This window comes from Chiloscyllium punctatum, chromosome 5, assembly GCF_047496795.1.
Source record: "Chiloscyllium punctatum isolate Juve2018m chromosome 5, sChiPun1.3, whole genome shotgun sequence".
Taxonomy (NCBI): domain Eukaryota; kingdom Metazoa; phylum Chordata; class Chondrichthyes; order Orectolobiformes; family Hemiscylliidae; genus Chiloscyllium; species Chiloscyllium punctatum.
This window is the reverse complement of record NC_092743.1, coordinates 104,695,467-104,707,999: the sequence shown is the minus strand read 5'-3', so window position 1 is coordinate 104,707,999 and position 12,533 is coordinate 104,695,467. Positions and strand designations below refer to the sequence as shown.

At 41.3% G+C, this 12,533-nt stretch overlaps 1 protein-coding gene across 1 annotated transcript in view; it reads right to left on the bottom strand.

The window, feature by feature from the left end:
• The window catches only part of sntb1 (syntrophin, basic 1), a 125,611-nt gene that overhangs the window by 11,863 nt on the left and 101,215 nt on the right, over window positions 1-12,533 (bottom strand). The window contains exons 6-7 of the mRNA XM_072570937.1: window positions 11,775-11,971; window positions 1,221-1,411 (exon numbers count right to left, since the gene is read on the bottom strand). Of these exons, the coding sequence (XP_072427038.1) occupies window positions 1,221-1,411; window positions 11,775-11,971 (388 nt within the window). The remainder of the gene's footprint in view (window positions 1-1,220; window positions 1,412-11,774; window positions 11,972-12,533) is intronic.

Here is a 12,533-nt window from a genome sequence, read left to right as displayed (position 1 = left end):
CAGTGTATGAGGCCAGATTTGGAAGCACGTCTAATTCTCAAATTTGAAGTGCTGGAGGTTACAGAGATGGAGATTATTGAGGGATTTGAAAACAAAGAATTTTAAAACTGAGACATTGCTGGAAAAAGAGCTAATCTAGGTCCACAGGCACAAGGGTGAACAGACTTGGTGTAAGTTAGGAAACAGGCAGCAAAGCTTTGAATGGATTGAAGTTTATAGAGAATGGAAGGTGAGAGTCTGGCCAAGAGGACCCAACAAATAGAAGTGTTATGCGTATTAGAACTTTGTATTCCTGCAGCATATGGAGTTTATTTTCAGATTCTAAACCACTATTTCATTTCCTCCTCTGTTCCTAGTTACATATTAGCCATTACCAGACATAGCCTAAAATGTGAGTGAAAATGGTGATGGTGATTAATCTCTTAACGAAGATGTTATTCAACTTTAAAAATAAAAATGGAGCCCCTAATTGTAGGTATTGTAAACCTTCAGTTTGAAGACTGAAACACATTGTCCTCTATCGTGTTAAACTGATGACCTTTTGTGTAGGTTTCCTGTGGTAGGTTAATTTGATTTATCATGGATCATAGTTAATGTTGAAGTCGAGGCACGTTTTATTGAATCGGAGTCAAAGTGACATCACTATATAATAAAAATAAGTTACAGAAAAACAAAGAACATCCTGGGAATTCTATTAAAATCTGAGGGTAGTTGTGTCATGTAATGAAGCATCTTAAAATATAGGATAGAATAGAATCCCTAAAGTGAAGAAACAGGGCACCTGCCCAACAAGCCCACAAAGAGCAACCCATCCAGACCCATTCCCCTAGCCTACGTTTACCAATGACTAACGCACCTAACCTACATATCCCTCAAAACTATGGGCAACTTAGCATTGCCAATTCACCTGACCTGCACATCTTTGGATTGTGGGAGGAAACCAGAGCACCCAGAGGAAACCCACACAGACACTGGGAGAATGTGCAAACTCACACAGACATGCAGTGGGAATTGAACCCAGGTCCTTGGTGCTGTTAGGCAGCAGTGCTAACCACTAAGCCACCATCTAGATTTTTTGATAACCACACAGTGATATTAATAAATGTCTAATCCAGATGGGAATAGTGAGAGAGAGAGCCTGGATCTTTTCGGTCAGTCACTTCTACAGTGTTTCAACTTCATTATTAAATATCAATTAACAGACAAACAAGGATACTTACAATTTCCCCATCTCTTCCGCCAAAGTCTAGAAAGAGCATTCTCACCCCGTCATCTGAGGAGTTTCTTAATTTCTCAAAGGGATATTGCCAAATCAGCTTTGGCATACTTCCTTCTTGTCCGTCTTTCAAGATAGAAAATCCGTTTGTATAATGAATGGTCAGAAGGCACTCCTGGGTCCTGTATGTACATGCTGCGAATAACAAGAATAACACAATCAAAAGAACATTACAAATTGGAGAAGATCCTATGATAGTACACAATTTCATTGTCTGGTGCACTTGATTCTTTGGAACCTGCATTGTGCCATCAAACAGAATAAATCACCATCACCAACAACTTAGAGAAATGCCCCAAGATGTTTAATACAAAGTGCACTTGTTGAAAATTAGGGCTCCCTGTAAAACTGAATTCCTTTAAATGTTCTATATTTAGTACTTCCTGTATAGCATACAACCTCATTTAGCTATGTTACAGAAGTAACTAGAAATATAAAACAAATCTCTAACACATGAAAACAGGATTACAAGAATCACATGTCTGTTGAGTGGACGTCAAAGATTTATCACGCCTTATCATCAGTGCAGTATTTTGGAGAACAGCATGTTTTGGTCTGAAAAGAAATGACAGTTAACCTTCAAATGAAAGTAGGCACAAGAACAAGAGTCATCCGGACATCATGAGTAATTGCCTACAATCCTTTGCAAAAGAGTTCAGACAGGCCATTGCCACAACTTAGGTTGCTAGGCCCCCAGAATATAGTACATCTACAGGAGGAGTTTGGAAGAGAGAAGCAAAGTTCCTGAACAAGGCCAGTAGTTCAAGGGCAAAACAAAGACTACAAAACCCCACCACTCCAAACCTAGGTGTCCACCATTCCACAGAAAGTTTCCCAATTCTGAATCTGTTAACATATCTATACTGCTGCTTCTTAAATTCAATAAATGAGCTGAAAATTGCCTATATTAGGTAATGATCATGAACTCCCCCAAATCTAACACTGCAGTAACTTACCATGACACCTGTAATGTCACCTTACTAATTCACAATCTGTACCATCTAGCAGCAAATGCTTGGAAACATCACCACCTGCAAGTTGACCTCCAGGTCACAAGCCTGGAGATAACAACAACACTGAATTTACCTACTGCCTGTGGACTTGAGTGTTCAAGAAGGAGCTCACAATGATCATCTCCAGGGCAATTAGTGATAGATAATAAATGCTGGCCTAGCCAATAATGCCAGCACAGCATCCTATTATTGAATAAAGAAAAGTTCAGTTTTCCTAAATAGTTACCAAGCCAAGCAAAAGGTGATTTAAAGCATGGCCAGTGATTAGCTTAGGGAGGAAATTCTGGAGCCCTGGGGTCTATGCAACTGAGGGTTATGTGGGAAGTATAAAGATTAATAGAGTTAAATTGTTTTTCTTTCTCTAGGTAGCACAAAGCAGAACTGAAGGAAGAGACAGAAAATATTATCAAATTAGCAAGAACACTGCCTCCTGAAGGGTGCAATAACTAAAACTTGCAAGAAACTTCTTTATTGAAGAGTCTTACCTGCATATATTGAATAAACTTGAATGTTCTTTACATCTCTGCCTCCCAGAACGTTTCGTAAAATCCCCACAATGAAGGGGCAGCCACCAGTAGTGGGAAAAAGGAAGTAAGGTGTGCACATGAGACCAGAGAAGGAGCAAGAGAATCTGGAGATTGTTGCATAAGGATTGGTGAGCTTGTAGGGTTGAATATATGAACAAGGAGTGGAAGTAGGCCAGTTAACCCTTGGCCTGCTCCATATTCAATAAAAGTGTCTTATCTCGGTCTTTTGATTTCCACAGTTCCGTCTACCCTGTTAACCTTTTATTCCATTGTCTAACAAGAAACCATCTACCTCTGTCTTAAGAATAATGACCTAACTTCACTGCACTTCTGTGACATAGGGTTCCAATGTCACACAACTCAGAGGAATAATTTTCATTTATCTCTGTCTTAAAAAGATATCCTTAATTTGAAACATTGCCCCCACATTTTGGAATGAAAGGAAATATCACTTGCACTTCCACCTTGTCAAGACCGCTCAGAATAATGCATACCAATGAAAACAAGTCCAGTCTGTCCTGCATTTCCTCATAAGACAAACCATTCATTCCAAGTATAAATCTAGTAAACCTCTTCTGAACTGCCTCTGATGTATTTACATCCTTCCTTAAATAAGGAGATCAAACCTGTACACAGTATTCGAGATGTGGCTTCATCAATATTTATATAAATGAAGGCAGAGAGACAGACAGAAAGAAAGAAAGACTGTGACTGTCTAAATATCAGTTGAGGACAGTCACAGCCTTGGCTGTGATGCCACTCTAGTCAAATTGTCTTTTGAGCAACCTACATCCCAACAGTAATACAATAAATATGGGGTGGGGTGGGTAGAAATAAAACTGGGAGAGTTCTTTGATCTCAAATCTTAAAAATGTAATCTTAGTTTCCGAACTCTCTGACACTCATCCACAACAGAAGTGCATGGGAACTTTCAATTATACTGTACATTCCTCACTTTGTACAATAATTAATAGCAGAGAAACTAACCGATAGTTTCAGTATTCAACAAGAGTTGTCATACTTGTTAATCTACTAACAGTGAGTGGCAATTAAATGCAGAATGGAAAGCTGCTTTATTCTACAAACTCCACGCTTCCATTAAGGCATATTTATGGAGCAACCTGTGTATGCTTTCATTTCATACAACAGAACCAGCAACATGCTAGATTACAGATCAATGAAAGCACAGGGCAAAGATTCACAAAAATACTAAATGTGTCACTTCATCAAACTTGTCACTGCTACGGTATTTAGCTCACCCAGTACAGTTCATTCTGTAATATCAAGTTACCAGTTCAGTCCATCTTACTGAAATTTAGTGAGGTGAATCGAATGCCAGCTATTCAACTTCATTGTCTTTATAAATAAAACTTATTGTTTATGAATATTAACTGTACTTGCATCTTATTTCCTACCTCACGCATGGAGTAGTTCTACTTTATTCTTTTCACTAAAACTTCTCATCAGCTGACATGACATATTAGTCCTACACTGGCCTAAGCTCTGCATTCAAGCCATCACTAATATCATTATACATTCCTGATGGTCAGTTCGAGAGGGTTTTGTTTAATACTGCAGTTATATAGTTGCTGGTCTCCAATTACATAGCTGTACTAAGCAACAATGCAACTCTGAGATCGAAGCATACCATTGAAGGTATCCCAAATTTAGCTTACTGAACAAGCAGCTCTGTGACAGTCTTATGCCTTGTATGGTTAATGTTTAATCTTAGGACCAATTAGTCAATCAGGATTGTACCCACACTCAACATTAAGTATAAGAAGGTCCTGGGAAATTCAGTGTATGAACAGCACAGAAACAGGCCATTCAGTCCAACTGATTTTGTGCACCACACAAGAATTATCTCCTCCCTTTTCAGCTCACCTGACCAACAGATCATTTTATTTTTTTCTTCCTCCTGCTCATCTAGTGCCCTCTTCACGATATCTACTTTTAATACTGATTTCTCCGAGTAAAGAAGTTCCTGCTGCATTCCCTTTTGGATGTATTAATGACCATCTTATATTTATGGCTCCTCGTTTTGCTATAGAGGTCTTGTGACAGAGTGGAAAGTGTCCCTGTCTCTGAGCCAGAATTCAATGTTCAAGTTCCACATCAGGTACTTGAAGGCTATGGAAGGCACTTAATGTAGCCTAACCAGGTGATTATCACCTGCAAACCCTTCCAATATGCCTGATGGTAAGAACCAGAGAGAGTGCTGGTCAATCATATTGCAGATGGCAATAGCAAACCATCACCATTGATCAACATAAATCAATAGGAGTATAGTGCCAGGCAATCTTGGGATATGGTACCTGGAGAGAGATAGAGAATTCAGATGTTCTTCATTGGCGAAAACATCCTTTTTATATCTACTGTATTAAATCTTCCCTTAATTTTAATGACTCAATTCTAGTATCCTCCTCTTTTGTACATTTCCCAGAGCCTCAATGATATCCTTTCTGTAAAATATAATCTCTCATTGAACTGTAAGTAATACACTACATAGGATAACCTACTGCTTCAATGTGAAAGAGTGTCGTATTTGTTGGCCTGATATTTGGCCAAACATATTTGCATTTTGACAAGGATATGAATTTGCTTTGCAGTGGTGCATGTTTTTCAGTGTTGACTGCAGGCTAATTTAATTGATCTTTACTGTGGCATCTGAATGGGAATCCTTTACTATTTAACAATAAGTTTGTCCATTTTCTCAGGTTAATTAAATTAGTTATTTTGGCTTTTTTTTTAAAAAACACAACTTACTCATTGTTGCAGGTATTACTGGCAATCTGCCCATCCCTAAAGTCAATTGTGTTGGTTGTTAGGGTTACATGTGGGCCTAGATCAGACAAGAACAGCTGGAGCCAAGAAGCAGCTGACGCTCCAGAGCAGTACAAAGGAAGCACTGCACAGTAAGGGTGCTGTCTATCAGATGAAACATTAAGTTGAATCCTATCCCATCCCCTCAGCTAAATATGAAAGACCCCATAGCATTATTTCCAAGATGAGCAGGGGCTTTGTCCCTGGTTTCAAGGTCAATATTTAAACCTCAGCCAGAGAGATGAGAAAAGAAACACCATATTTGGCCATTAGATATTGCTGATTTTGAGATGTTGATGTCTGTAAATCAAATGCTGTACCAATAATATATCATTATCATTACTACCATCAGGACTATAAAAAGTACTTTCTTGACTTTAAAACATTTTGGTATATCCTGAGGTTGTGAAAGGTGCTATTTAAATGCAAGTCTTTTCTTTCTTTCTTTAAAATGGATGTTAATTATACAACTGGATTTTAAAAGATTGATAGTTTATATGGACTTCAGTAAGGCATTCGACAAGGTTCCCCATGGGAGACTGATTAACAAGGTTAGATCTCACGGAATAAAGGGAGAACTAGCCATTTGGATACAGAACTGGCTCAAAGGTAGAAGACAGAGGGTGGTGGTGGAGGGTTGTTTTTCAGACTGGAGGCCTGTGACCAGTGGAGTGCCACAAGGATCGGTGCTGGGTCCTCTACTTTTTGTCATTTACATAAATGATTTGGATGCGAGCATAAGAGGTACAGTTAGTAAGTTTGCAGATGACACCAAAATTGAAGGTGTAGTGGACAGTGAAGAGGGTTACTTCAGATTACAACAGGATCTTGACCAGATGGGCCAATGGGCTGAGAAGTGGCAGATGGAGTTTAATTCAGATAAATGTGAGGTGCTGCATTTTGGGAAAGCAAATTTTAGCAGGACTTATACACTTAATGGTAAGGTCCTAGGGAGTGTTGCTGAACAAAGAGATCTTGGAGTACTAGGTTCATAGCTCCTTGAAAGTGGAGTCACAGTTAGATAGGATAGTGAAGAAGGCATTTGATATGTTTTCCTTTATTGGCCAGATTATTGAGTACAGGAGTTGGGAGGTCATGTTGCAGCTGTACAGGATATTGGTTAGGCCACTGTTGGAATATTGCGTGCATTTCTGGTCTCCTTCCTATCGGAAAGATGTTGTGAAACTTGAAAGGGTTCAGAAAAGATTTATAAGGATGTTGCCGGGTTGGAGGATTTGAGCTACAGGGAGAGGCTGAACAGGCTGGGGCTGTTTTCCCTGGAGTGTCGGAGGCTGAGGGGTGACCTTATAGAGGTTTACAAAATTATGAGGGGCATGGATAGGGTAAATAGGAAGTCTTTTCTCTGGGGTTGGGGTGTCCAGAACTGGAGGGCATAGGTTTAGGGTGAGAGGGGAAAGATATAAAAGAGACCTAAGGGGCAGCATTTTCACGCAGAGGGTGGTACGTGTATGGAATGAGCTGCCAGAGGATGTGGTGGAGGCTGGTACAATTGCAACATTTAAGAGGCATTTGGATGGGTATATGAATAGGAAGGGTTTGGAGGGATATGGGTCGGGTGCTGGCAGGTGGGACTAGATTGGGTTGGGATATCTGTTCGGCATGGTCAGGTTGGACCGAAGGGTCTGTTTCCATGCTGTACATCTCTATGACTCTATCTATCCTGACACAATTTAATTTTTACTTTCCAGCTATTTCCTGACATCTGTTCTTAAATAAATTATAAAGCTCTCAAACTGCTATGGTGGTATTTGAACTTGTACAATCTAAGTAATGTCTGATATTACCTGGATTACCATTCAGTCCAATAACGTAACTTTGGCATTACTGCCAAACTCGACTATTACATCACAGCAAAAGAACTATAGTTTTGAATTATTACTTTCAGCACAATGCACTGTAGAAAAGTTCCTGAGAGAGTCATCAGAATAATCCCACTGCCTCTTTAGTAAGCAAGTGTTTTTTTTTTAAAAGAAATGCGTGGATTTTGTAATCATTAATGCAAGAAATATTTGTGTGAAACAAAGTGTTTTAATCTTTTTGCACCTGGTATTTCCCTTTCCCAAATTTGGCACTTTAAGTATCTCCCTGATCTTTTCTAACCGTGAAGCTTAACCTCGAGTCTCAGATCATGGTCTACTGAACCAGCTTAAATATTCACCAACACCCACACTGTCAAGCCTCATGGCCCCTCTGAGTCAGATCGTTAGACTAGACTCATACTTAGTAACGTATTGCTGAATCAGAAATGTTATTGCACAGATGGAGACCATTCAGCCCGAGTTGTCTGTGCCTGCTCTCTGAAGAGCTCTATGCTCGGTGTCATCGTGAGCAGTTTGTCGCTCTATAAATTTATGTTGTTCCTTATTAATTGTACTTTATAGAATCATAGAATCTCTACAGTGTGGAAGCAGGCCATTTGTCCCATTACATCCAGACCCTCCCCCCCTCCCCCATTGTATTCCTGTAACCCTACATTTCCCCTGGCTAATCCACCTAACCTGCACATCCTGGATACTATGGGTAATTTAGTACGGTAATTTCACCTAACCTGCACATCTTTGGACTGTGGGTGGAAACCGATGCAGGAACAGGAAACTCCACACAGACAGCTGTCCAAGGCTGGAGTCGATTACCTGGCGCTGAGGCACACCAGTGCTAACGGCTGAACAACCGTGCTGCCCACATAAATGTGGTTGTCACATTCCCCGTGCCATGGCTAGGCGAACACAGAACTTGCAGCAGAGAAACGTGGGTAATTGGCCCAACTGATCCATGTTAATGCTTACACCTCCTCTCACCCCATTCCATCTCACTTGATCCACTTATGGTTTGATCATGTGTTTATTCAGCTTTTGTCTAATTGCATCTATGCTATTTACCTCAACCCTGTTGTAGCAAGATTCACATTCTCACTATTATTTGGGTACAGAATTGCATCTATTTTCTATTATACACAACAGTAATGGGTCAAGGTCTCAGGCAGACACACACTGGACAACAGCCAGGAAATCAGGAGCTTGAATGCCAAGTAGTAAATGTTTAGTTCCCTTCATCGTGAATTCACCCTGTCATAAGGTGGTCATGATGTGGAGGTGTCAGTGTTGGACTGGGTTGTACAAAGTTAAAAATCACAGGTTATAGTCCAACAGGTTTTTTGGAAGCACTAGTTTTCGGAGCACTGCTCCTTCATCAGGTGGTTGTGGAGTATAAGATCGTAGGACAAAGAACTGGATTGTTTGTTAAGATTCTCATCTTTTAAAATGACCATGTTGGTTTCAGTTCTTCCATATATAAATCTCAGAACTTTCTTAAAGTTACATTCTCAAGTGAACTTTAACAGTATGTGCCACGTTGGCCCAGATAATGCATTGAAGGAGTGAGGTGCCCTGTGTGAGGCTGTCTGTCCCCCAAACTTCAGACTAATTCTAATCTAAAAAAGGGATTTACAGAATCTTACATGGATTCTTGCAGTTTTTGAGCAAAATAAAATGTAATTCTGCAAGTATAAATTCACCCCACAAACGTGTGTGTGTGTGTGTGTGTGTGTGTGTGTGTGTGTGTGTGTGTGTGTGTGTGCGCACGCACGTAGGGGGATATCTGAATTCTGCGAGAGTGTATGTATGTGTGTGTGAGAGTCAAGAGTGTAAAGGGGTGTAAGTCTGTGAGAGGGTGCATGTGAGCATATGAGACACAGCTTGTGTATAAGAGAGGGTCTGCATGAGCGTATTGGTCTGTAGGAGTGCGTGTGTCTGCGTCTGCGTGTGTGTCTGTGTCTAGTTCAATGGGGTCACACGTAGTGTGACATGAACTCAGGGTCCCGGTTGAGGCCATCCTCATAGCTACCGAACTTGGCTATCAGCCTCTGCTCAACCACTTTGCGTTGTTGCCTGTCCCAAAGTCCGCCTTGGAGAATGGTCACCCGAAGGTCTGAAGTTAAATGTCCTGGACCACTGAAGTATTCTCCAAATGGGATGAACACTCCTGTCTGTTGATTGTTGTGCGGTGTCCATTCATCCGTTGGTGAGACCAAGCAGAGGCTACAACAATGTACCATGCCTCAGGACATCCTTGCCTGCAGTGTATGAGATAGACAACATTGGCCGAGTCACATGGTTACCTGCCACATACATGGTGGTATCCGTGTTGGCACTCTGACACATCTTGCAGCATCTACTGTGACAAGATTGTATGCTGTTGTCCTGAAAGCCCGGCTGTTTGCTGCGAACAATGATCTGTTTGAGGTTTGGTGGTTGTTTAAAGGCGAGAAGTGGAGGGGTGGGGAAGGTCTTGGTGAGGTGCTCATTCGCATTGATAATGTGTTGCAGGCCGCGAAGAACATGGCATAGCTTTTCAGCTCATGAGAAGTTTTGGACAACGATGGGTATCCTGTCGGTTGCAGCTTGTGTCTGTCTCCTGAGGAGGTCATTACAGTTTCTAGCTGTAGCATGTCGGATCAGGTGGTCTTGTAAGAACGGCACACGATGCTCAACTCATTGACCGCCAGTTCCAATGTGCTACAGCGAGAAACTGCAATGACCTCCTCAGGAGACAGACATGAGCTGCAACCGATAGTATACCCATTGTCCAGTACTTCCCAGGAGCTGAAAAACTACGCCATGTTCTTTGAGGATGAGCACCTTGCCAATACTTTCCCCACGCCTCCACTTCTTGCCTTTAAACCACCAAACCTCAAACAGATCATTGTTCATAGCAAACTGTCTGGCTTTCAGGACAACACCGTACAACCCTGTCACGATAGATGCTATCCACATTACACATGGGGACACCACCCACCACGTATGTGGAAGGTACTCATGTGACTCGATCAACGTTGTCTATTTCAAACGCTGCAGGCAAGGATGCCCTGAGACATGGTACATTGGTGAGAACAAGAAGAGGCTACGGCAAGGGTTGAATGAACACTGTGCAACAATCAACAGACAGGAGTGTTCCCTCCCAGTCGGAGAACACTTCAGCGGTCGGGGACATTCGACCTGGGACCTTTGGGTGACTGTCCTCCAAATTTAGGACAGGCAACGACACAAAGTGGCCGAGCAGAGGCTGATAGCCAAGTTCGGTACCTATGGGGATGGCCTCAACCGGGCCCTTGGGTTCATGTCACACTACAGGTGACCCCACTTCACTACACATACAGACAGACACACAGACACCTACTGACCAATACACTCACACAGACCCTTTCTCAGATGCTCACACATACACTCACACACACCCTCTCACAGACCTATACCCCTTTACACTCTCACACATACTCTCTCACAGACATACACCCCTCACACATACATGCAAAAGTGCGTGTACACACACACACACAAGTTTGTGGGATGAATTTGTACTTACAGAATTACATTTTATTTTGCTCAAAAACTGGAAGAATCCATGTAAGATTCTGTAAATCCCTGTTTATAAATAGAATTAGTCTGAAGATTGGGGCACAAACAAACAGTCTCATTAAGGGTACCTCACGACTTCAGTGAATTATCTGGGCCAACATGGCACCGATTGTTAAAGCTCACTTGAGAATGTAACTTTAAGTTCTGGGGTTTACATATGAAGGAACTAAAATTAATATGTTCCTTCTAAAAGATGAGACACTCAACAAATAATCCAGCTCTTTTTCAATATATAACTTCAGTTACATCACACTGTAAACTTTTGCTATAAATTCTGTGTCCTACGATCTTATACTCCACAACCACCTGATTAAGGAGCAGTGCTCCGAAAGCTGGTGCTTCCAAACAAACCTATTGGACTATAACCTGGTGTTGGGTGATTTTTAACTTTGTCATAAGGTAGTTTGAGAAAGGCGGCAAATTAGTGCCTTGCCAGCTTGGGTTGCTCTAAACAAGGTCTTCTTTAACCTTTATCAATGTTGGTGAGAGCCCTTTCAGAAAGGAGGAAGACAACAGATGCCAATTGATTAAAAAATACTGTAACTCCTCCATTCCATTATTAATTCCTTTGTGCACGGTCTAGGAAATTCATAAAAGACCATTTTCTAAAAGCAAAAGAGATATGTTGACAACTCCAGTGGAAATATCACACAACAGAAAGCTTACTCCCACCAAAATGTATGACATGACAGATACTCACTGGTTGTGACTTCTTTAGTGAGTTCAGCTGCATTGTGGCAGCCCTGTACAATTTGCCTGGTCCAGTTGGACAAACTGGAGTTGGTCTCGACACGGAAGAGGTGAGTCTCGATGCCTTGGCGTGTTCCAGTGCGAGTGGCAAAAGACAGCTCCCCACCTGGTTGTGGTGAATCTCTCCCCACACCAGAATGAACCAATCTACAAAACAGGACAGAAACACACACTCATCGTAAACTTGAAATAACTGAAGTCCACAAATTTGTTCATGGGAAGTCTGGCATTGGAAATGATTGAGAACACAAACAGGAAGTGGCATTCAGGCCTTTCAGCTTGTAGAACTGAGCCAGATGAGAGAGGTCACAGTTTTGGAAGGTTTGTTTTTAATGCGTACATGGATTGTGGCAGTTGCTGACTGGACCAATATTTATTACCCTTTCTAATTGCCTTCGAGGTGGTGGTGATGAGCTGCTTTCTTGAACTTTGGGTCTAGGTAAACCCGCAGTGCTTTTAGGCAGAGAGGTCAGGGGCTGCCTTCTCACTCTGTTCTATTAGTTGACACGGTCACACTGTCACACGCTATTTTTGTTGACATACATGGTATATAGTCTCAGACAGAAGCAGAATTAGAAGAATTCATCGCTATCCTCAATAATAATCAATTCTAATAAACTTAGACATAGTGCACAAGGAAAGCATTAGATTCCGAGATACCAACCAAATTTCAATTGGCACAAAACAACATATTTAAGTTAGCAAAAAA